The sequence below is a fragment of the Zingiber officinale genome, chromosome 6A, assembly GCF_018446385.1.
Source record: "Zingiber officinale cultivar Zhangliang chromosome 6A, Zo_v1.1, whole genome shotgun sequence".
NCBI lineage: Eukaryota > Viridiplantae > Streptophyta > Magnoliopsida > Zingiberales > Zingiberaceae > Zingiber > Zingiber officinale.
The window spans coordinates 48,364,998-48,388,292 of NC_055997.1; the positions used below are offsets into that span (position 1 = coordinate 48,364,998).

Here is a 23,295-nt window from a genome sequence, read left to right on the forward strand (position 1 = left end):
CCTCATCTTTTTAATGTTTTATTTATCTGCTTTGTTTATTTTACAAATGTTAGCTTAAAGAGTTCGAGGAAGGGTTGTTCGTTTTTGATTTTACAGGATATCCAACAACCCCCCTTCCAGTCGGCCGCAACGATCCTACAAGTGGTATCAGAGTCGAGATGCCTCAGAAGGACTAACCGCCGTCTAAAGCAACAAAACGATGGTCGGAGCTAGCAACTATCCACCAGCATTCGAGGGGGAGTTTACCGTTTGGAAACAAAAAATGGAGGTATATTTAAATTTAGATTTTGGTATTTCTTTAATTTGGTTATGAAGAACCGAAGAACGCTTACGGAGAAGAAATCGATAAACATCTCTGGACCCACATGCAACGTGAGGAGTTTATGGCAAACGCGCGAGCTAAATTTCACATTCTAACTGTAATACCAAATGAAGATATCAATAGAGTCGAAGAATACAAAAGCGCAAAAGAACTTTGGGAGAAGTTCTTAAAGCTCTACGAAGAGCCTTTGGAAGCCGACAACTCAATGGACATCAAGCCGCCGACAGAACAGTCCGAGAATGAAGAAACTACTGAGAAAGCCGAACTCCATCCCGAAGCTACAGAAAGCTCATCCCAGATGAACACCGATAAAGGGGGAGAGACTTCAGAAGAAAGCAATTCGATAGGGGGAGAATCAACTGCTGACAAGGTAAGTCAGGTATGGTCTCCACCTTCTGAACAAGTAATTAACTCATCGAAAGAATTCTTCGAATCGCAAAATGCTTTGACAAAAGATTCTTACGAATCACAAATTATTTTGTCAAAAGAATTTTGCAAATCAGAAATATTGTCGAAAACTTTCTTCGAATATTTTTTCGAATTACAAATTACTTTCTCGAAAAAGTTTTGCGAATTAGAAATTGAGTCATCGAAAAAGTTTTTCGGATTAATAAATCTGTTATTAATAGATTCCTGTAAATTAGAATTTTTGTTAAAAAATTCTTGCAAATTACAAAATATTTCTTCAAACGAATTTTGCACATTACCGAAAGAATGTTTACAAATTATATTGTCGAAAAATTTTATCAAGTTAGAATTTAAGTTATTGAAATATTTTTGTGAAGTAGAAAATCAAAAAATAACAGAAAATGACATGTTAAAAGATCGAATAAAATTTTTAGCATGTTTAATATTTGTTGCCTTAAATCTGCAAAATTGTGATTTAAAAAGCTATGATAAATTAAAATGAAAATTTAAAACTTTCTCATAAAATCATGAGAATTTAAAATTAAATAAATGCATAGAATTTTTTTTATTTTTTCTAAATATTCTCAAAAATTGTTTTAAATTTTTCTTGCATAAAGTTTTCAACTTAGAAAGTTTTTTCTTGAAAACGAATGTTTAGAAATTTTCAAAAGTTATTTTTTAACTTAGAAAATTTTCTTGACTTAGATATTTTCCAGAAAATCATTGAAATAGATTCTTATAAAATTTCTAAGTGTCAACCCTTAGATTTTTTTTGCAACCCCAATTTTTTATGTGATCAAAGGGGGAGAAGAAAAAGTATAAGTCTAGGGGGAGGTAGAAAATTGAAAATTACAAATTTTTGAAATTTAATGTTTCTATCTTTTTGCACTAAATTACAAATTAAGTTAGTTTTATTTTACGTCTATTTTGACCCTAGCTTAACTTGGGTTGATCACATCAAAAAGGGGGGGATTGTTGGACCCCAAGGTTGTTTTGGTATGATCAACAAGTTAAGTTAGGTCATGTGTGTTTCTAACTTGTGTCTAAGTGTGCAGGAGCTTAGGAACACAGGTAGTTGAGTGGAAGACGCAACTAGCGAGAAGGACGGCAGTCCGAGGGACGAGGTGCTGTGGAAGAGTACCCCGGTGGACGAGAAGGAAGCATGCGGTGGTTCCGAGGGATGAAAGCCGGAGCGGAAGATTGCTCGGGGAGCAAGAGACGCAGCTAGCGAGAAGGATGGCACGCGGTGCGTCCGAGGGACGAAGACTGCGGATGAGTATGCCGGCGGACGAGAAGGAAACACGTAGTGATTCCGAGGGACAAGAAGTCGGAGGGAAGCCTACTTGACAAGACCGGAAGTTGGGTTCGGGTGAGCCCTATTCCGGATTGCAGAGATCACCCAAGCGAGCAGATCGGGAGTAGAAGACCCGGACCGAGCCGAACCGAACCAGAGTAGTGGTCCCGGATGAAAAAGTCAATGCGAGTTGACTTTACTGGTCTGGGGCGCCCGGAATAGTCCGGGGTGCCCGGACCAGCCCAGCGCCCGGAACCCTTCCGGGCCCTCGGACCATCCTTTTGACCAGGATCGAGTTTTGACTCGATCTGATTGTTGGGGGATAAAGTTTATCCCCCCCAAGGCACCCGGAACCCTTTCCAGGCACCCCGACCAAGGCTATAAATATAGCCTTGGTCCAGAAGCTTTTCAACGAACTTAGAATTGTAAATCAACGCTTGTGCGCTTTAGAGTTTTAGTTGAGCTTCTTTCTTTTTGTACTTCAACTCTGTAAGAGGCTTCTCCACCTGAAGGAGATTGATATTGAGCTTAATCTTCCTTGGATTAACAACCACATCGGTTGTAACCAAGTAAATCTTGTGCCTCATCTTTTTAATATTTGATTTATCTGCTTTGTTTATTTTACAAGTGTTAGCTTAAAGAGTTCGAGGAAGGGTTGTTCGTTTTTGATTTTGCAGGATATCCAACAACCCCCCTTCCAGCCGGCCGCAACAGTCCTACAATTTCGGCCAACTGAAATAGGGCTCACCTGAACCTAATTTCTTACCTTCTTCTCGAGCAGGTTCCACTTCGGCTTCTCATCCCTCGAATATCGTGCACGTCCTTCTCGTCCATCGGTGTACTCTTCCGCAGCACCTCGTCCCTCGGATGCACCGAGCCCGTCGACTCTCTTCCCGTGCCATCCTTCTCGCTAGCTGCGTCTTCTATTCGACTTTTTGTGTTCTTAAGCTCCTGTACACTTAGACACAAGGGTTAAACACTAACAGAACCTAACATGACTTGGTTGATCACATCAAAATTACCACGTGGTACCAACACGTAGGCGTGTGAGAAAAACTGCTAAGTCTTTTTAAAGGAGGATCTGGTGTGATAAACCATATGATCGCCTCGATAGACAAGCCAATCACTAACATCATCGGATGAACCATACAGACACATCAAAAGATGGGATGATTGCTAAGGCCATCAGATTAGAGGGTAGGTAGACCATCATTTATACAGAATGTCGCGCGTCATCTTTCTTGTCTGTAAAAAGTAAGCCTTATGGATGCATGGCAATACAAGAAAGGAGATATTTATGACATCGATAAAAGACAAAAAAAATTTAGTGAGGCGCACCAACCCAGGGTCTTGTCTTGCATTTATGACATTTACAGCTTGACTAATTCAATTGAGTTCAGGGTTCATCAACACTTTACAAGGACTGTCAAAGCCCGGTATCTGGGGCCGAACAGGTCCTCGTAAGGGTAGAATGCCCCATCTAAGCCTCCAAGCTATAGATGATCATTCCCTCAGCCGAGTAGAAGTTCCTAATTTAAGCTCGAGCTGACCTGCAACCGTTCCACCACCTAGCATGGGTCAATTAATAACAAGATTTACAGAGTACCCATTAGCCGACCGGCTACTTGCCGACCGACTATTACCCTAATTCAAGGTAAAGATCAACCAACCAAATTTATGTTTTCCAGTTCTTGACCTACGTCGAGTAACACAGAGGTAGGCCGTATGATTTACTTCTCAAATGATAATAATAATCCCAAAGAAATGCCTAAGTAGCACATAACACTACCCTTGAGGAGTAGCTAAAGCATTACTGGATAGACGCATAGGGGGGTGGCCTTAACTCCATCCTCCGCGCCCTAGTACTCACATACAAAGGGGAAAAAGTAACACATAGATAGACAAGGCAAATCAAAAGCACAGTTCACTACAGGCTAAGAAGGGTTTACATTCAATTTGAGGTTGTTAGGCAATACTTGAAAAATTATTCAAAGACAGGAAAGGCTTCCTCTGGGAGTTCATTTAGGAGATGCTGGCGGTTTAGAAAATCTTCGGACGATTTCAACGCCAGCAATCCTGCTTTCTATAATTGGGTAAGGACTCCTTTGGCACCATAACAAAGCATCTGATTAATAGTGTTGCCGACTTGGGACCCAAATTCAGAGGAAGCCAAGTAAATCTTCTTCCTCGCTACAAAGCAATCATCCTCCCATGCTTGGTAATTTGCTAGCTCATCCTAGGACTTAAGCAACTCAGATTTCACCCTAGCTAGTTCCATCTTAGAGGTTGCAGCTTCAGACTTCACCGCCTCTAACTCAGTGCACACATATGTCAGGGCAGTCCTTTGGACATCCGATTGTTGTTGGTGGTCAGCTTCCTGGGAGGTCTGGCAGCCAATTTAGTATCTTTTGTCACCAAGCTCACCAAGGTTGAAGCATGAGCAGCTTCTAGCTCCTTTAGCTTGGCGGAGAGGTCTTGGACTTCAAGGGTTTTTGTGGCAAGCTCAGCCACCACTTGGATCCTTTTCGCACTAGTTCCTTTAGCTTTAACTTGGTGGAGAGGTCTTCTCCTAGTTCCTGCGCTTTCTCTGTCTCGGCACTAGCTAACTCCCTAGATTCTTGCACTTTTTTCTCCAGTTCGCCTAATCGATCAGCTTGCATTGTGGCCTCTTGGGGAGAAGTTAGGTTAAAAACCTGACTCACAGCTCTGGAAGACTACATCTCCCTAGCTTATTCTGCAGGGATTCATTTTCCATGTGCAAACCCCACAACGGCTTGGGATACACCCATCCTAGTCACACAAGTTTGCCAAAGGGTATAACTAATAACATTCCATATACAAAGGTAGAGTAATCAAAACTTACTGTAAATAGCTATTGGGAAAACCTGTCTTCTAAATCCAACATCGAGCAATCCAACACCTTGTCTGCCTCCTCTTTCCAGACCTCTGCTAGTAGGCCCTTTAATCGCACATGCCGTAAACTGGTGGAGGATCTAAAACTGGAATGGGGGACAACACTTGGAGGGACGCCACATTGAGGGTAGAAGTAATAAGGAAGCTATTTTTAGCCGGGCAAGATGATGGACAAATAACCTCCGCAAGTGTGACGGCCAATGAGGTAGAAGGCCTGGGAAGCGCAAAAGAAGTGGGAGAGCCGAAGACTCGAGAGTTGTTTCCTTTGGCAACAAGCTAGGAGAAGAGGGGAGTGAAGTAACATGCCCAGGAGGGGCCAAAGTGCTCACCTCAATTGGAGTAGATACCCGAGCAAAAGGGCGGGCTGAAGATGACTGCTCAGGAGAAGATTACACCGAAAGAGTAACTCGACGTCGTTTACGTTGTAATCGGAGGGGTCGTTCAAGGTCCTCTATCGAAATCTTCTCGGGAGTGGTAGAGAGTCGAACAGTTGCCCTCACCTCATTGGTGGCCACCCCACTAACACCCGCTTGAGGACAAGAAGCCTCTCCAAAAGAGTCAGTCGGCTGATTCTCTTGGTCGACTAAAATGATTTGCCCTCACCATTTTATTATGTCTTTCTTTAACTTCGAGGAGTTGAGGGTGAAGGTCTTAAACATGATTTCCTCTGTGTAAAAAGGAAAAAATCTCAGTCGGTGAGGATGTAAGAGCTAAGTTACCTAGGCATACGAAGAGATTAGGGAGTGATGCACTGACGGGACTCAGTCCAAATATATGAAGAAGGCTTTTACGTAGCAAGGAGGGGTGGAGAAACTGCACGTCTATCAACTTCTCTGAAGAAGCAGCACAGGCAGGCTTGTGATGATGGTCCCCTAAAGTATGGGCGCAGGAGATTGAATAAAGAAGAAATGAGATTTTCATCCCTTATTAGAGGAGGACATGTTCTTAAAGAGCACTGATTTAGGTCGGGACTGGACCATGAAAACTCATGGTTCTAATTTTTTGAGATAATAAAAATAATGAAAGAGACGTGGGGATAAGGGGATATCGTATAAATGACATATGATTACTATTTCGCACATAGCGCATAAGGTATTGGGTGTAAACTAAGAGGGGGGAAAGTGGAAATATTGGCTTAGGTCAGAAAAAATGGAGGAATGGGAAATCATAGATCGACGTTAAGTTGACCCTTGAAGAAAGTGATAAAGCTAGGTGGAAGACGATGAAGGTGGTCTTGAGGGTCAGGAATGTGAAGGTAAAAGATTATGGGATCTCTAGGTTCAACCTAGCGGACGCAAGGTCATAGCCATAAAAATCAGAACGGAAGATGGCGTACTAGGGGGCCAGCGTTTCTTGAGCCATTATCAAGGAGTAGAGAAGGGAGAAGGTCGAAGAAAAGAGTAGGCGGAGAAGGAGCACTTACAGGGAAGAGGATGCATAAGCAATCGTAGGGGCCGAAGGTTAGAGAAGACAAAGCATAAATGGGTTATTCTCCATAGCACTTAAGGTTTTAAAACTAGGATTCTGAGGATGCCCAGGAATATGAAGTGTGCAATCGAAACAATCCTATTAGGGGCAGCCATCATATTAGAGAGGGGGAGTTATCGTCAACCGTGCAGAAAGGCATGCATCAACCACTACCTCAAAATAGAGTTGGTAGCACACATGATGATCACCTATAAAACGACATTTATGATGGGAGAGATGAGCAAATTATTACCCTAATATGCTATCGCCGACATCCTACCTTGCATTAAAACAACGGAAGGATGTTTCTGCGAAAAAGGCACCGCGTGAAATAGCTTCAAAGAAAAGTCATTGGAGTTGATGCCCGGTCACACAATGGGACAATAGTAGAACTCGAGTTTAGTTAGTCAACCATAAGTCTCCTTTGACTAGACTTGAAAGGGAGGCTTGTGATATGGTGTATAATGGAGGGGCCAGTACAATGAGAAAGTCAATAGTCAATATGACATAATGGTTAAAGAGGGGTGGTGGTCAAGGGTGAAAAAATTCTGGCTGGTCCAAAAAAGGAAGTAATAGTCAAGACCGGGAAATTCTTCTTGGACTTAGTTCTCCCACCTCATAGGCACGACTCTCGATATATACTCGATCAACTTCTTAGTTGGTCAGGCCCCAGGGCTTAGTCCCCTCATTTCCTCCTGGGCACCGCTCTAGTCTACACCCGGTCGGCTTCTTAGCTAGTCGAGCCCCCAGGGTTTGACCCCCTCATTTTCTCCTAAGCACCGCCCTAGTCTACACTCGGTCGACTTCTTAGTTGGCCGGACCCTAGGGCTTAGTCGCTCATTTTCTCCTGGGCACTGCCCCAATCTACACCTAGTTGACTTCTTACATGGTCGGGCTATTGTTGAGAGACAGCATTGTCAGGAAATCGCAACTACTTGTCAAAGAATAATTACTATCCATCAGAGAATATTCTGATACTTTGCTCCTGCATATCGTAAAACCTTCCTCTACCCAATGGAAGTTCGTCATACTTTAGCCATCACCCGACATGCCCTAACACCCAACATTCTCTGATGCTTCATCGTCACAGAGGTTATGAGAAATAGTATAAAAGGGGGATTCTCTCCGTTAGTCAGGTATGCGCACACATACACATCTACTATAGTACTACTGTTCATCTTCTTATTTCGACACTTTTCACTTTGTGATGCTCTTAACTTGAGCGTCGGAGAGTCTGCGCTAGGGATTTGTACCCTGGTTCTTGCTCTAACCCCCCTGCGATTTCTCTGCATGTGCGCAGGTTCGTGGGTACCATCGGTAACCTTTCCTTCACCCCCACATCGCTCCGCTGTAAGGAGAAAGATCCTGCAATGTCCCCACATGCCCTATATCTGGTCCTCTTTTCATCAACGTCCTTACCCTCATTACCGGCTCTCTCATCTGATTCAGCTTCCGGACGGGATCACATATCGTTAGGGAAAAATTATTTCTATCTTCTAGTCATTTGACGGTTGGGTATAAGTTGATCTCATGATTTATCTCTCTTTACATAACTGAGGACGGACTATGAGGGACGTCTGGATGAACGTAATCACCTTTATACTATAATAAAATGAATGTGATGATATACCCCACAGACAAAGTCGAGTTAGTACTTAGATAGTAGAGCAGGAGTCGAATCTCTGGAGAATAATCCTTTAGTGAATAAAATCCCTCTCATTTAGAGATCACTTGGTTAACATGATTTACTCTTTTCATCTCGCAATGGGCTGACGATTTGGAATACTTGGAGTGAGCAAGACGCCCTTTGCCACATAGAATAAATATGATGAATGGTAGAGAAATTAGTGGGGACTAGGGGTGGATACTGGTTGTTCTTTAATTCACATGTCTTATATATAACTTAGGAAGATTAACTTAATATAAAGTGTGCATCACTTTTAATATCTCATGTATGACTTATCTTGATTTAATATAAGTTATGCATCGGAAATGAGAGAAGGAATAATACAAACGCTAACATCTTGGTTTAGAAACCTTCCTTCTTACTAAAGGACCATTAGATTCTCGCCTTCATAGTTTTCTTGAATTCAAATGTTTTGCAATATTACAAAAACTAAAGAATTAAGAGGAAGAGTGCGTAAGTGAGCTCAAATGATCAAAATAATATCTTAGGGATGCTAGCCTTCAAATGTTCCCCTTAGCCTAGACTTCAACCCTCTTCAACTTCATTTTACGGTTCTATTGTGTCGACATTGGTCAGTCGGCTTGATTCATTATCAGTCGATTACTTTTTCGATCATAACAACTCCTAATCTGTCACTGACTCTATCAATTGACTAATCCATTATAGCTATAAGGTCATCAAATCATTGATGTTCAAATTAAAGGCTACGACTTTTCTATCATATCATTAGTCGACTTTAAATACATCATCATCAGTCCAATAATATCAAATTAGTTGAATGTGTAGTCAACTCAAGCACGAACAAAAATATTCTATTCAATGTTTGATTCACTTGAGTTGACTATTTGATCAACTCAATCACCAGTTGACTAATGATAATTTTTAGTCAATTGAATCGTCGTTCATGACTTAAGTTGAATATTACCCGTCTCGGCTCCTCCACTATAAGTTCACGAACGCCTTAACTTCTGTACCAATACCCGTGCAGATAAGTCCAATGGAAGTGTGGCAGTGGTCCTCTTAGCTCAAACCATGTGTGGCCCTACATGGCTTGTTATAACAGTACATAAAATCATGTATACTATATAGTATGGACCGTTTGTAAGTATTTTGTCATCTTCACTTATATTAGTTGTTACTCTGTATCCATCATTCGACAATAATTAGCTGGTATGTTACTATCAAACAGAGGCACAATTTATGCTCTTTGGCAATAGTGAAATCAATGTACTAAACTTCAAGTTCCTAAACAACTGGTTGTAAATAATTTCTATATGCAAACAATGGTAAAGATCATTGGATTCTGTTATATATCATCTCTTTGTAGAGTTCATCTCATAAAGAATCGTTTGTCCCCTATACAAACTGTGTAATCTCTACCGTCTTCAAGTTGCTTTGCTATCCATTAAGATTCTTTCTTATCTATCTAGTTGTCCTTATACACAAAAGGGGACCCTAGTTGTCCTCTTGAACACAATGAACAACACAATTTCATTGACATAATTTGGTGGGACTGTCTATATCTAGAAGCTTACTTAATTTGTCCAATTGAATGATGAATTGTTGATTTATCTAACGCCATACTTTATCAAACAATTATAGTGAGAATTTCAAATATGTAAAACATTTCAGATAGATTGAGGTGTAAATTGAGAAATCGTAGCAAATAAAAAATTCTATAAATAGAAATAAGCCGTCACCGTGAAAAATATTTTTAAAAAACTTCATATAAGAAAAATATCATAAAAAACTTGACTAATAAAAAAAATTAACAACGGACCATTTTCATTTAATAGAGACGACCCGAGTAGCGTCTCATATATAGAAATAGCCCCCGAGCACCACACCTGCGGTAAAACACATGACATAAATTCAAAAATGCTGATTGAAAACTCAACCCAGAAAGTAAATTTCATGTGCAGTAGATTTACAGTAAGGGTGTAATCGAGTCAAGCCAAATTAAACTCTTGAATATTTAAATTTAATTTATTTATAATTGAACCGAGCTCGAATTTTACTTAACGAATATATTCATGGCTCACGAGCTTATTCAAACTTTTATCGAGACTAAACGAGTTTAATAAATATAAATTATAAATTTAAATACTCATTCAAAACTAAATTATATATTTAGAAAAATTATAATATTCTTATTAAAATTTATAATTTTATTTTAATAAATAAATTTAATATATTTTTCTATATGTGGCAAAAAGGTGATTCACTCGCCCCCGCCAACACGGAGGAGGTAAATCACGGGTAGCTACTAGCCATTAGTACAAATGACCAAGACATAGAGTGTAAAATATATGAATTCAACATCAAGCCTATTATTTTTTTATTTAAAAGTTGATTCATTAGCTTAATGAATATGTTCATGAGCTAACGAGTATGAAGCTTGATCTTGGTTTGTTTATCTTAACCAGCCTCATTAAACGAGCTTTTATCGAATCGAGTTTCGAATAGCTCATGAGCGGCTTGGTTCATTTACATCCCTAGTTTTGGGATTGTTAAACTCGGACGCCATGGGCTTGGCACGAGCACTTGTCGAATTTACTTGGGAGGATATATGAATTTAGGGGTGTAATTGAATCGAGCTATATATATATATATATATATATATGATGACTTTTCTCTTTTTATTTTTAAATAAATATAAAATTATCTCTTCTCTCTACTCTCTCCTGTAATTGCATGTAACAATCACTGTGATGTTGATTTTTAAATTTGGTGTAGCTGTTGCTACATGTTGGCTATAATATGTAGTAATTACTGTGTAGTAGTTACTACAATATTGTAGCAGCTACTTGTAATTGTAGTATATAATAACTGTTATCTCCTCGGGACGGTCTAGTGGCTAGCACATGAGGTGTTACCACCATGAGATCTAGGGTTCGAATCTCGGTAAAGCCGAGGTAAATGTCTCCCTTATGTGCTAGTTAGTATTCCAAAGGCTAGTAGCCGCCCGTGATTTACCTCTTTTATGTTGGTCCTGGGACGGGTTGGCGGGGGTGCTGGAGGGAACGTATTCGCCTTTTGCCACCATACAATAACTGCTACAATGTTGTAGCAACTACTACATTGTAGCTTCTACGCGTTGTAGTAATTACATCACTTTTAAAAACTAGCGTCACAGTGATGGGTGCATGTAATCATTAGAGAGAGAAAAGAGATTTTTATTTTAATTTAAGAGGAAAAAGAGAAAAATTGTTATATGCAAATGAGAGAGGGATTTAAAAAATTAGGTTTTGATCGCATCAGATCGTCTACGTCAGATGTCGCTCACGGTCGCGTAGGAGACATCAAACATGATATTATTTATCTCTCTTTCTTTCTCTATATATAAAGCTTTGATATTTTAGGCGATGCGCATGGGTGCCTCACTGTATGGGAGACACCTCCATTCACTAGAGGCACCTCCCCTATAGTGAGGCGCTCACACACGTTGCCCAGGCTAAAATTACTATATATATATATATATATATATATATATATATATATATATATATATATACTATGAGCGACATTCAACGTAGACAATCTAACACCGTCAAAACCTAATTTTTATTTCTCTCTTTTATATGCAACAACTCTCTTCTCTCTCTTTTTATGCAAAAGGTGAAATTCGTTATGTTGGCGACCCCTTACGACTACCCACACTATTGTGAGAGAGTAAATCAAGAAATCGAATTAGCGATCATATAGCAGGGTAGTTCCTCGGTCTTTTACCAAGATTCAACCCTTGCTCAATTCTACAAATTTACCATATGATAACCAACTCGGCTACACCCTAGGCTCTCATTTGATTACATGCAAGGTAGTGCTAATTTCTACAAATCAGTATTAAGGTGGTGCTATCATCATCAAACCAGTACCATCCACTTTGGTGTTGGTTTGTAAAAACTAAAGTGATGCCCACGGTGCAAACCAACATCATCTTGGTACTAATTTGTAAGATGGATAATGTTGATTTATAGAAATCAATAACATTCAATAAAAGAAAAAAAGAAGAAAATTATTGTATACAAATGAGAAAGAGAAATATAAATTTGAGTTTTTGATCATGTTAGATAGTTCACGTCAAATGTCACTTACAATTACTCACGTAAAGTTTATAAGGTATCTTTTTTTAATAACAAAGATGTTCACAAATTATGAAGATGAACTATGAGAGATATTTGAAATAACTAAAATCATCGTTTACTATAACAAACAGATTCACAAATCTCTAAATCAACATATTCTCACGGGTTCAAACTAAATACTATTAAACTCGAATATTTTTGAGCTCGGTTTAAATTTGACTCGTTAACTTATTAGAATTATCTGAAAAGCGGGTGGCTTTGGATTAAAAAAAAAAACAGAAAAAACCTTACGAAACAAAACTGCCGCGGTTTCCATGTCCCGCAGAAACAGCCAGCTGCCGTTACAAGCGCACCAGCACTTGACGACAGGGGTCGAAGCCCCATTCCGCTGTCGGTCGTCTTCCTTTACCTTTAATACGACTTCTAGTTCCAATAGAGCTGCAAGAGCCGATTAGGAGCAACTCCGGAGAAAGCGCTGCGAGCTCGAAACACGCGCTCTCCGACAAAGCCCTTCTTTCTGCACTTCTTTAATTCCGGAGGAGGTCAAGGTGGTACATCTTCTGCGATTCTCGCTTTGGAATTTTCTCTCTCTTCTTTTTCTTCTTTGCGTTTGGATTGGTTCTCCACTTTGTGCTTTTTGGATTCTTCTTCCTCGTCCCCAGCCTCCTCGTAAAAGATCCATTAATGAATCTAAAAACAATGGCAAGATGTTTTTTTACAGAGAGGTTCGCAGGTTTGCTGGATCTATATCACTCTTGATGTTTTCAGATGTAGGATCTTGGTAGGTTCTTCCGTTCAGAGCTGGTTTTGTGGTTTCAGAAGCATGTCCGACCTTATTTTGTAATTTCTTTGTGCAAGTCAAACTCGAAGAAAGGGATGAAAACACCTTTTTTCTTTTTGCTTTACTCTTAGATTTGAGAATCTCCTCGCTCGCAAAAAATGGCGGGGAGGCTGCTAATGGCGCGCCTGCTGTTGGCTATTCTACTGGCGCTGTTACAAGGCGGCGCCTTTGTGGCGGCGGAAGGGGATGAAACGTGCTCTGGGATCGTGCCGATGAAGAAACGGGGTGAGGTGGTGTCGATTACAGACTTTGGAGGGGTTGGAGATGGGCGCACTCTCAACACAGAGGCTTTCGTGAGCGCGGTAGCCTGGATTGAGCAAAGGAATGCACCAGGTGGAACCCTTCTTTACGTCCCTTCCGGTGTCTGGCTTACTGGGGCCTTCAACCTCACCAGCCACATGACGCTCTTCCTTGCCCAGGGTGCCGTCATCAGTGCCACACAGGCTATATTTCTATCTCCCTTTTTTACGTAACAATTTTATTTGTTCAAAGGACAATTATTTGATTCTGGAGTAGCAATCATGTGGTCTCAGTATTCTTTATTTTTCATTTCTATTAATTTTAGTGTGTGGTTTGGTCGTTGACTCAGTAATGGTTGGGTTGCTTGAATCCCCTTCTGCCATCCTGAATGATCCATTTTGCAGGATACATCAAGTTGGCCACTGATTGATCCTTTACCATCATATGGAAGAGGAAGAGAACTACCAGGTGGGAGATATATGAGTTTCATTCACGGCAATAAGCTTCATGATGTGATAATAACAGGTGTGCTTTTGCAGAAGTGATTTTGATATTTTTTACTACTGTGGTGGTTGGCATATATACTTACACAATACGTTTAGCTTATTCTGTGTCTGCTACACTGCAAACCATTATATCAGGAGATACCAGCAAAGCTACTTTGATTGGTTTGTAGCAATTTTAAAGAACTTTTGTTTGTCATGTTCTGCACCAAAGAACTTAAAGCTGGCTAATTTTGTGTTTAGAAAAAAAAAACCCTGTGCAAGATGAAAATGGCTTAGTTCCAGAGAGACACTAAGAAAGCCTTGGAAACACCTTAGGTTCAGGTTTCTCCTTTACTGAAATATTGGGATGCATATTTCCACATATACCCACACAACATATGAGAAATGGGTTCTACCATGTAACCCATGAGGCGAACCAACTTTTGACACAAAAGGCTTATGAAATCTTTTCGCAATTTTGGATTATCATTCTATGAATTTGATGCATAACGAACAAATTGTGTCACTAAAACACAAACTTTTGTTGAACGAAGAGGGAAAATTTTGTTAAATTGAAAGATAATTCTGCGCAAGGGATTCTAACCCCTTATATTGATCAAGATTATGATCGGATCTTTGAAAAAACATGACTGAGCTACCTGAAACCCTAACAACTCCGAGCAACTCTTTTTAAAATTAAATAATTGAATTGATAAAACTCCTATTGACATTGAAAATCCTAAAAATCTCTAATGATTAATTAAAAAATACTATGTTATTCTTCCCTAGTAAGAAGAACTCAACTTTTTTCTAGCAAGTAGAAGTATGTTTCGTCAACTCTTCCACCCCCCACATAAGGGCGAAGTGTGCCTCTCTAGAAGATGGTTCTAGTTACTTTTGTTGAATCTCAACAAATAAATCCGAGTGCTATGTGTTGTAATTTCTTTTTTATGATTCATTCATCTTCTATGTCTATGAATCATTTTTAGTGGACTAAATATCTTTTAATGCTTCCATGAGGTGCTACTGTTTGAATATGAATCACATTCTTAGTAACATGGGATGACTATAGTGGGTGGGAAGAGTTGGCACCGAAGTAGTTAGAGTACTACTTATAGGCAAATCAACCAACAAAGAAAGGGGCTCGAATGCTCCTCACGATATTAGATCCTCTATACTGAAAAATGGACTAATGTTTACTTTAAGTGGTAAATCGATAATGTAAGCATTAGAAACTATTTTCCTCACAATAGGGAATGGGCCCATGGATTGACCATGAAGTTTTATATGTGTGTTTTCAGGGAATCACTCAGGACAAATGCAATTAACAACATATTCTCCTATATTGTATTCCTTTTGATTATGATGTGAATTTTATAGAGTTCACTATTCTGTGCAAGTTTTCTCCTACCATGAATATGTATCTTTTGGATACACTTAGAAATGCCCTCAGTTGGCTTAGAAAGGTGGTAGGTAAGGAAATGATTATAATGAAATAAAATTAACTAGATGATGAAGTGTAGAGCTATAGATGACCCTTAATGAGCTTTTACCCATAGAAAGATTTATGGATCTATTATAAACAAACTTGACAATGGGCAAGACAAAATCACATATCCTTGAGCTTAAAGTTTCCTACTAGGCATCTAAGTAGGATTTATAGCAGCAGTTAATAATTTGAGTTTGACCATCAGTTAATAATTTGAGTTTGACCATCAATCTAGGGTGTCATACAAATGCGAATTTGAGTTGTGTTCCAAATAATCTTTAAATGGTCTTTCAAAATAACTAACAAGCTTAACAACTGTATCTAACACTATCGATGTGGATAACTCATCTTATCTAACAACCTCTTCATAGAACAACGTAACTTAGATATAAGTTGCATCATTTGCTGCAATTTTAGAAGACCTATTTACAACAATTAAGATGCAATCATGACTTCGATTGGTTAGGGGAGCGCTTGTTGGAGTTAAGAAAAGGGGAGTTTTGCAGGATCTTGCTGTGTGCAAGGTTTGTGTAAAGTAAGGTTCGTCCCATATATGAAAGGTCTCTGTGCAAGGTTCGTCCGTGTGTGCAAGATTGTAAGAGAAGAACATCCATTAGAGAGGGATTTGGCTTGTGGAATCTTGAAGAGTTTTTCGATTTGTTCGTGATCATTCTTCCGACGGCAAGTTATTCTTCGATATTTTCTCCGATCTTCTCCGAGCATCACTGTGAGTTTTCCGTTTTGTATGAAAAGCGAAGATCAAGATCTACTACGGGAGATCACTGCGAGTTTTATAGTTTTTGTATTTATGTATTTTTCATGCTTTAGAACTATCAACAATGGTATCAGAGCGTTGCCCTAGTTTTAAGAATGCATGATGGATCTTTTTGCTTACATGATCTGTTACCGTGATAAGCCAAGATCACAAATATAGATTTGTGCATGTAGGTAGTATACACGTAGATCTGTTATATTAAATGCCTAAAATGATAAGCCAAGAGATCTGTGCAAATATACCTTTAGATTTGTTCGAATGGTATGCACACGTTCATTGCTGAAGAAATCGCCGACGGAGCTGTCATCAAAAGTGAAATCGTGATAGTGTCGCGATCTGCCACCATTGCCGAGTGCTGGGAAATACCAGTCGCCTCGCATGAAAAGAATCGGCGACTGCTGCCGACCACGTGTTTGTCACGTAGAAACAGTTGTAAACACCGACGACCAAGTCGAGAGGATAACCATAGGTGTCCGACCAGCTAACGCTAGAAACGACACTAGAAGATCGGCAATTGATTGTAGTAGTCGGCAACCTCGCCACTGCATGGGGTGACAGAAATGACATTGACGTGCTCGTGGGCGTGGCTTCGGCAGAAGAAGCGGGCATGCTTCGGCGTTGGGCAAAAGACGTGGTTTCATGAAAAACAAAATAACGTTTGTTATTAATGCATGTTAAATGCATATTAATAAAACGTAATTTGTTTTTTATTGCATTGCATGACATGCCAATTAATTAATTGAGACTAGATTTAATTAATTGATTGAGTTTGACTTAAAACGAATCTGGTTCACTGAACCAAACTTAATTGGTTTGAACCACTTTAATTTAAATCAGACCCAGGTCTGGTTCAAACTATTAGTAGGTTTAACCAGACCAGATTGGTCTAATTAGACTCAGATTTGATTGAAATCATTGATTGATTTAATTAGACTATGATGGTTCAATTAGACCTCGGTTTTGTTCAAACCATTAGTTGGTTTAACCGAACTAGTTTGATCCAAACTAGAATCAATTTGGGTTGATTTAATAAGGCTTGGACCAGTCAAATTTGATCAAATAGATTAGATTTGTTCTAATGGGTCAAACTTAATCCAATGGACATTAGGTTGATCAAACGGACTTGAGTTTGATCAATAAGTCTGAGATTGACTAAAATGGACTTAGATTAAATAATAACAGAATATAGGTACAGAAAATCTCTGTCCAATTAGATTAGTTCTAACGAGGAGATTGGATAGAGCTCAGGACTTGGATTCCTAATCGACCGATCAAATGGGTCAATTAATTTAGACTCCTAAAAAATCAAGAAGATTTATTTTTCTTGATTAATAATATTGGTTCTATGTCTGTATAAATTGAATTAAGCCGGTTTTGTACTGGTTAGTTGGTTTTGTACTGACTTATTTAATTTTAATTTATAGATGGCACGGATAATTACCAGTCCTGGAAACTCGAACAAGAAGAGTTTCCAAGCTTGGATAATTATAGGATCTGGACATTCATTTGTTCACTGTCGGAGAATCCAAAGGTGGTAGCACACCAAATATGGAGGCTCTCCAATGGGAGAATCTTATATGCATAGTTGTGTGTGGAACTACTTCACCATGAGTTCCTAGAGAAAGATCCTGAAGAATTTGAGAAGGATCTAGAGGAGGATCTTGAAGAATCTGAGGAGGATTCTGGAGAAGTTTCGATGATAGATCAAATTGAAAATCTTGAAGTTGGTCTATCTGAGATTACCTCAAATGAATCCAAGTTTAAGGGGATTATGTTGGCCACTGCACTAGTGTCTATTCTAGTGGAAGTGGTGTTAGCCTATCTAGTTTGTTAGAGTTCTGTTATTATTATTATTACTGTCATTATATATAAACAATATTAGTCTATTTAGTTCATGTCAGTTTGTTATATGTTAACAATATACAACATGTTTATGTGAATGATATGTTCGTTTATATACTGATTAATCTACATGATACATGATAAATGATTAGTTCATTTTATTAAATGATTTGTTCATTTAATTAAACAAATCATGATAGAATAATGATTAGTTCATTTGTTGGGATGTATGTAATAGTATTGATGTTGAATTGATTGGTCATACAAATGATGAGTGAAAATGTAGTTATTACTTGATTTTGTAAACCAACTCAAATTAACATTGAGTCAATCATAAATTGCAGCATATGAATTACACTGAATACTAAATAATATGTTTATTTATATTAGATCATGGCAAATAAAAACATCATAGCTAAACTCAATAACAGAGAGAAATTATATGAGGATAACTACAAAATCTGACAGCTCAAGCTACAATATGTTCGTGAGGAAAAGTTCTTGAGGCTATAAAATAAGTTATGTAAGAATCTGTAGATGATCCCACTACAGAACAGACGAGATCTTGATGCCTATAAGGCATGGAAGGAGAAGAACTCCACTGCTAAGAGAATATTGATTAATTCAATAATTGATGACTTAGTTTTTGAATGTGAGTCGTATCTTGTGGCTCATGCAGTCTGGGTAGCCCTTAAGGAGAAATATAGTGGAGTAAGTCTGAGCAAGTTTCGACAGCTGACGATTAAGTTTGACAGCTATAAGAAGCATCCGAATCTTTCAATGGTTCAACACCTCAGGGGGATTCGAACAGAATTCGGGAGATTAAAACTGCTGGTCATGAGTTGACCGATGAACAACAGGTTCAAGCAGTTATTCATTCCCTTCCAGATTCTTGGGGACCATGTAGCAGATCCTAACTCACAGAATATTAAGACTTTCATTGACATCTCACCCATGTAGAATTGGAAGCGGAGAGAGTTGAATTCAAAAGGTTTTTTGGACTAGCCTATGTGGCTATTGGTTCTGTTAGATCATTTAGATCCAAGAAAAAGAAATGATTCAAGAAGGGGAAGCGAAAGAAGAAAGATGCTACTAGGGCCCAATTAAGAAGAAAGGAAAATCCAAGTGTGTCTTCTTTTCCTGAGTATTTTGTTGCTAGTTCAGTGTTATTAGCTGATTCTTATGCTTTATGGATTATAGATTTGAGAGCAACCAACCATGTAGCTTGGGAGTGAGTTACATTTGTAGAGTACCGATCGGTACCAGCTGGCAACAAATGAATCTATGTAGGAAACAATGCAAGAGTTGCAGTTAAAGGAGTCACACTTGCAAACTCAACCTCCGTGGTGGTAGTGTTTTGTTTCTACATGATGTCTTATATGCTCCTGAAATTCGATGGAATCTTGTTTTCATTATAGATCTTCTTGATTTAGGGTACTGTATTAATTTTTTTATAGCCGGAGTGTTTAACTTAAGATTGACTTCAATCGGATATGGTTTTTTATCAAATGATTTTATGGTTCTTGACGTTACAAAAGCATGAAACCTGAAACTAACATAAGATACCAAATTATCTTAAACATAGTGGAATCCATAGCATACTAAAACATGATTGAGTTTATAACCACTTATCCAACACATAGTTGAATTCATTGCATACTAAACTCTAAATCCGAAACTAGTAGGTATTATAAAGGTATTACAACATGATTGAGTTCATAACCACTTATTCCTAATCCGAGCCTAACATGTATTAATATGTTATCAAAACATAATTGGGTTCATGGCAACTTAACTCTTATCCGGAACTAATATAATGTTATCAAAACATAAATGAGTTCATAGCCTCTTAAACCTTATAATCTGAAACCAACATTGCCTACAAAGTTATCATAACAAGGAGGATTTCATGACATTTTAAAACCCTAAAATAGTGAGGAAAATATCCTAATTTGGGCATGCAAAATCCCTAACTTGAAGGAATCACTAATAGAAACCCTCTACCAAATGATAGTGCAACTTTATGATAACTAACCTTAAAAAAACAGTAATTAAACTACCCCTTATAAAAATTCGAAATTTAATCCATAGTGTACAAAGTTATCCAAAAATTAACATACGATGCCCAAGGTGATCATAAATAGAAATAAAAGAACTTAAACGTAACTATACTAAATCTGAAAATTTACATAAATTTCAAGCACAACATGGTTAGTTTCATGGCAACATAATCCCTTGGATCCAAACCTACACATGACACAAAGTAATCATAAACTTGGGTTCAAACTTTATGGTATCAAAATTTCTAGGAACCGAACCTAACTTAACCTCCAAAGGCATCAACAATAAGTTGGATTTCATGGCATGGAAAACTAATAAAACCAAAACTAACAAACTCACAAGGTTCCCAAAACATGAGGATTTCATGACCTAAACCCTTAAAATCAAACTACAAGGGAACTAAACATGCATGAATTTAAGGAACTAAAAAAAAAATAATATGAGAAGAACATGCTTTCAACTCTATCTTGCTACCAAGCCTCTTCTCCTCCTCCTCTTAGGGCTTGGAATGATGGTGACGGAGGCTAGGGCCGGCAGTGGTGAAGGAGGGTTTTAGGGTTTTTGGGAAGTAGCCAAAAATCCAAGGTGAAGAATGCATTATATAGGTTTTGCCATGTTTAATCCATCTTTGAACCTTTCTACCATAATTACTAAGTTATAAAAAATTTTATATACATAATGAAAATTTATTTCCATGGGTTATATAAATTTTTATAAATATACTAAGTCATATAAATTTTTATATAAAAATTTATACACATGAGTTATATAAATTTTTATATACATACTAAGTCATATAAATTTTTATATAATAAAAATTTGTACCCATGGGTTATATAAATTTTTATATACATACTAAGTTATATAAATTTTTATATAAAAATTTATATACATGAGTTATATAAATTTTTATATACTTGCTAAGTCATATAAATTTTTATATACATAATAAAAATTTATATTCATGTGCTATATAAATTTTTATATACATACTAAGTCATATAAATTTTTATATAAAAATTTATACACATTAGTTATATAAATTTTTATATATTTACTAAGTCATAAATTTTTATATACCTAATAAAAATTTATATCCGTGGGTTATATAAATTTTTATGCATACTAAATCATATAATTTTTTATATACATATTTGGATATGAAATAAATTTTATACATATTTATATTCAACCATTTCTTTAATATAATTGATCAATCTAAATTTCATAATGTAAGAAAACTTAATTAATTAAACCTAACTAAATCTATCTATTTAAATTATTCAATTCTTAATTACATCTGAATTAATCAAATAAATCCTCTTAATTAAAACAATTTGGTTTCGGGACTACAACAACAACATAAGGGCTCATGCTTGCCTATTTAGTTTAACACATTCTATAGGAATTATGCAGTAGCGTAGAGTACTTGGCAATTGGCAATTGTGTGATCTATGTAAAAGGTAAATTATAACTATATGCCAAGGTGTTAGTTCGTTAGGTAACTCCTTGTGAGTTACTTTCTGATACTCATCTAAGAACCTTCTTGAGGTGGCAGGGCCAACCTCAAGGTGTTGAGCAACTAAGGCTATTATCATTCCTAAGTCCTTTCCTTCTTTTCAAATTAACACTATGGGAAGAGTTGAGGGGGCTGTCTTGAAGATTGAGCCGACTTAGATTTTGGTTTGACTGGTTAGATTTTGTCATAACAACTTGATGTTTTGTCATTGTATTTAAAGATATAAGTGTTTTCTCTCCCATGCTGGGTTATAGAGAGATCGTAAAGCAAGAGTCTACTAAGAATGATATCGTAATGAATTTTATTAGTGTAAGGGTTCATCTCAGTATAACTTATTGCAAACTTATTACAATAACTTATCTCTCCCATGCTGGGATAAATTCTATTTATATCCCTCTGCATAACTTATTGCAAACAACTTTATAATTAACCTTGTTACATGTGACATACTAAAACATACAACTTCTTATGTAGGGACGTAGTGACTCCAAGTCAAAAGACTATTTATACTAATAGTCACAATGAGAATGTTTATGACACTCATATAACAATCCATGAAACATTCTCATAGCGGTCAATTCAGTACATATTCTCTAATATATACTCATGTGTTAACTTGATATTTTATGTGCATAACTTGTGAGATTAAGTCATGCTAGTCTCAATGCATTAATATTGCCCTTGTATATTAATACTTGACTAGGAACTATTGAGAGTGGTGTTCTATATATTCTCTCACAATCAATTCAACTAATTGATATGCTAACCTACCATTATAGGACATTATTATATTTATTCAAGCTTGCACAAATTTAAAGCAAATATAATAAACACAAAATGTTGTCTTTTATTTAAAATATGATACAATAATCTCATATCAATTATTTCATGATTGACTCTTAGGGTTGACACTAACACTTTGTTGAAGAGGTGATTTGATGTTAAAGTTATTATTGGCAGTTGATCTATACTCAAAGTGATCATGTTCTCTATTAATTTCTTAAGTTTTGTTTTTCTTGCATGAGAGTAGTATGTCTTGTTTCCTTGTTATGTCTAGATTATGTTATGTCTTAATGTATTTTACAAGCTGGACCTATCTTGTGGATGAGTACTAAAGGTATTGCAGTTTATTAAGTATTACATGTAGTCAGTTTAGTTCTGTGTAATGATTATTTCATTGAGAAGCAATACAATAATTTCTTTCCCTAAATTCTACAAGTATAATACCACAGACTCTTTGCCAAACCACAGAGAAAGAGTAGAAAGTAGTTTCTACTCTTTCTTTGCCCAATGATGAAGCTCTAAAGAAACATTAAGAAAGCCTTGCAAACACCTTAGATTTGGGTAGGGCAATTCGGATCACCATCACACCAATTTACATACATATCTCCTCATTTCTGTAATTCTTGATTCATTTTCTATTTAATTTTTGAAGTGATTACCAAGCAATAACAAGATTTCGCCTACATGATCTACTGTACAGAACGTTGTTGGTTTTGTTTACAGCTTAACAAGCTGCCTGCCTAGGTTAGCAACAAAAATTTTACTAAGATGAATCTTGCATGTTTTTTTGGGAAAACATCTTATTTGTGTTACCAAATTGAAGATCTCATAACTATTTCACAAGTTCAAGTAATGCAATTCTGGTTCACATGCACAACTTTGTACGGAATACAACTTCCAAGTACTGTGGAAAATATTTGAGGATTTTCATGCCTCAGGAAGACCATTAGGGGATTTGAAGTCAATTCTGTTGTCATTTTCTTGCCATCAATTATATAGTTTCCCTAAGTTTTTTTTGTTTCATCAAGCCTTCATTCTAGTATTTTGTCTCGTCAATCTCATCACCCATGGCCAAGCCTTCATA

The 23,295-nt window shown here is 37.4% G+C and overlaps 1 protein-coding gene across 3 annotated transcripts in view; it reads left to right on the forward strand.

Moving 5' to 3' along the window:
- Nucleotides 1–12,551: 12,551 nt before the first annotated feature.
- LOC121996345 (probable polygalacturonase) overlaps nucleotides 12,552–23,295 on the forward strand; it is a 38,990-nt gene continuing 28,246 nt past the window's right edge. Inside the window, exons 1-4 of one of the 3 annotated variants that reach the window (XM_042550281.1) lie at nucleotides 12,553–12,724; nucleotides 12,898–12,957; nucleotides 13,089–13,460; nucleotides 13,662–13,782. In XM_042550281.1, coding sequence (XP_042406215.1) covers nucleotides 13,116–13,460; nucleotides 13,662–13,782 — 466 coding nt within the window. In that variant the 5' untranslated portion in view covers nucleotides 12,553–12,724; nucleotides 12,898–12,957; nucleotides 13,089–13,115. Of the gene's footprint in view, nucleotides 12,728–12,897; nucleotides 12,958–13,088; nucleotides 13,461–13,661; nucleotides 13,783–23,295 lie in introns of all 3 variants that reach the window. The other 2 variants (XM_042550283.1, XM_042550282.1) reach the window with 2 other exon arrangements.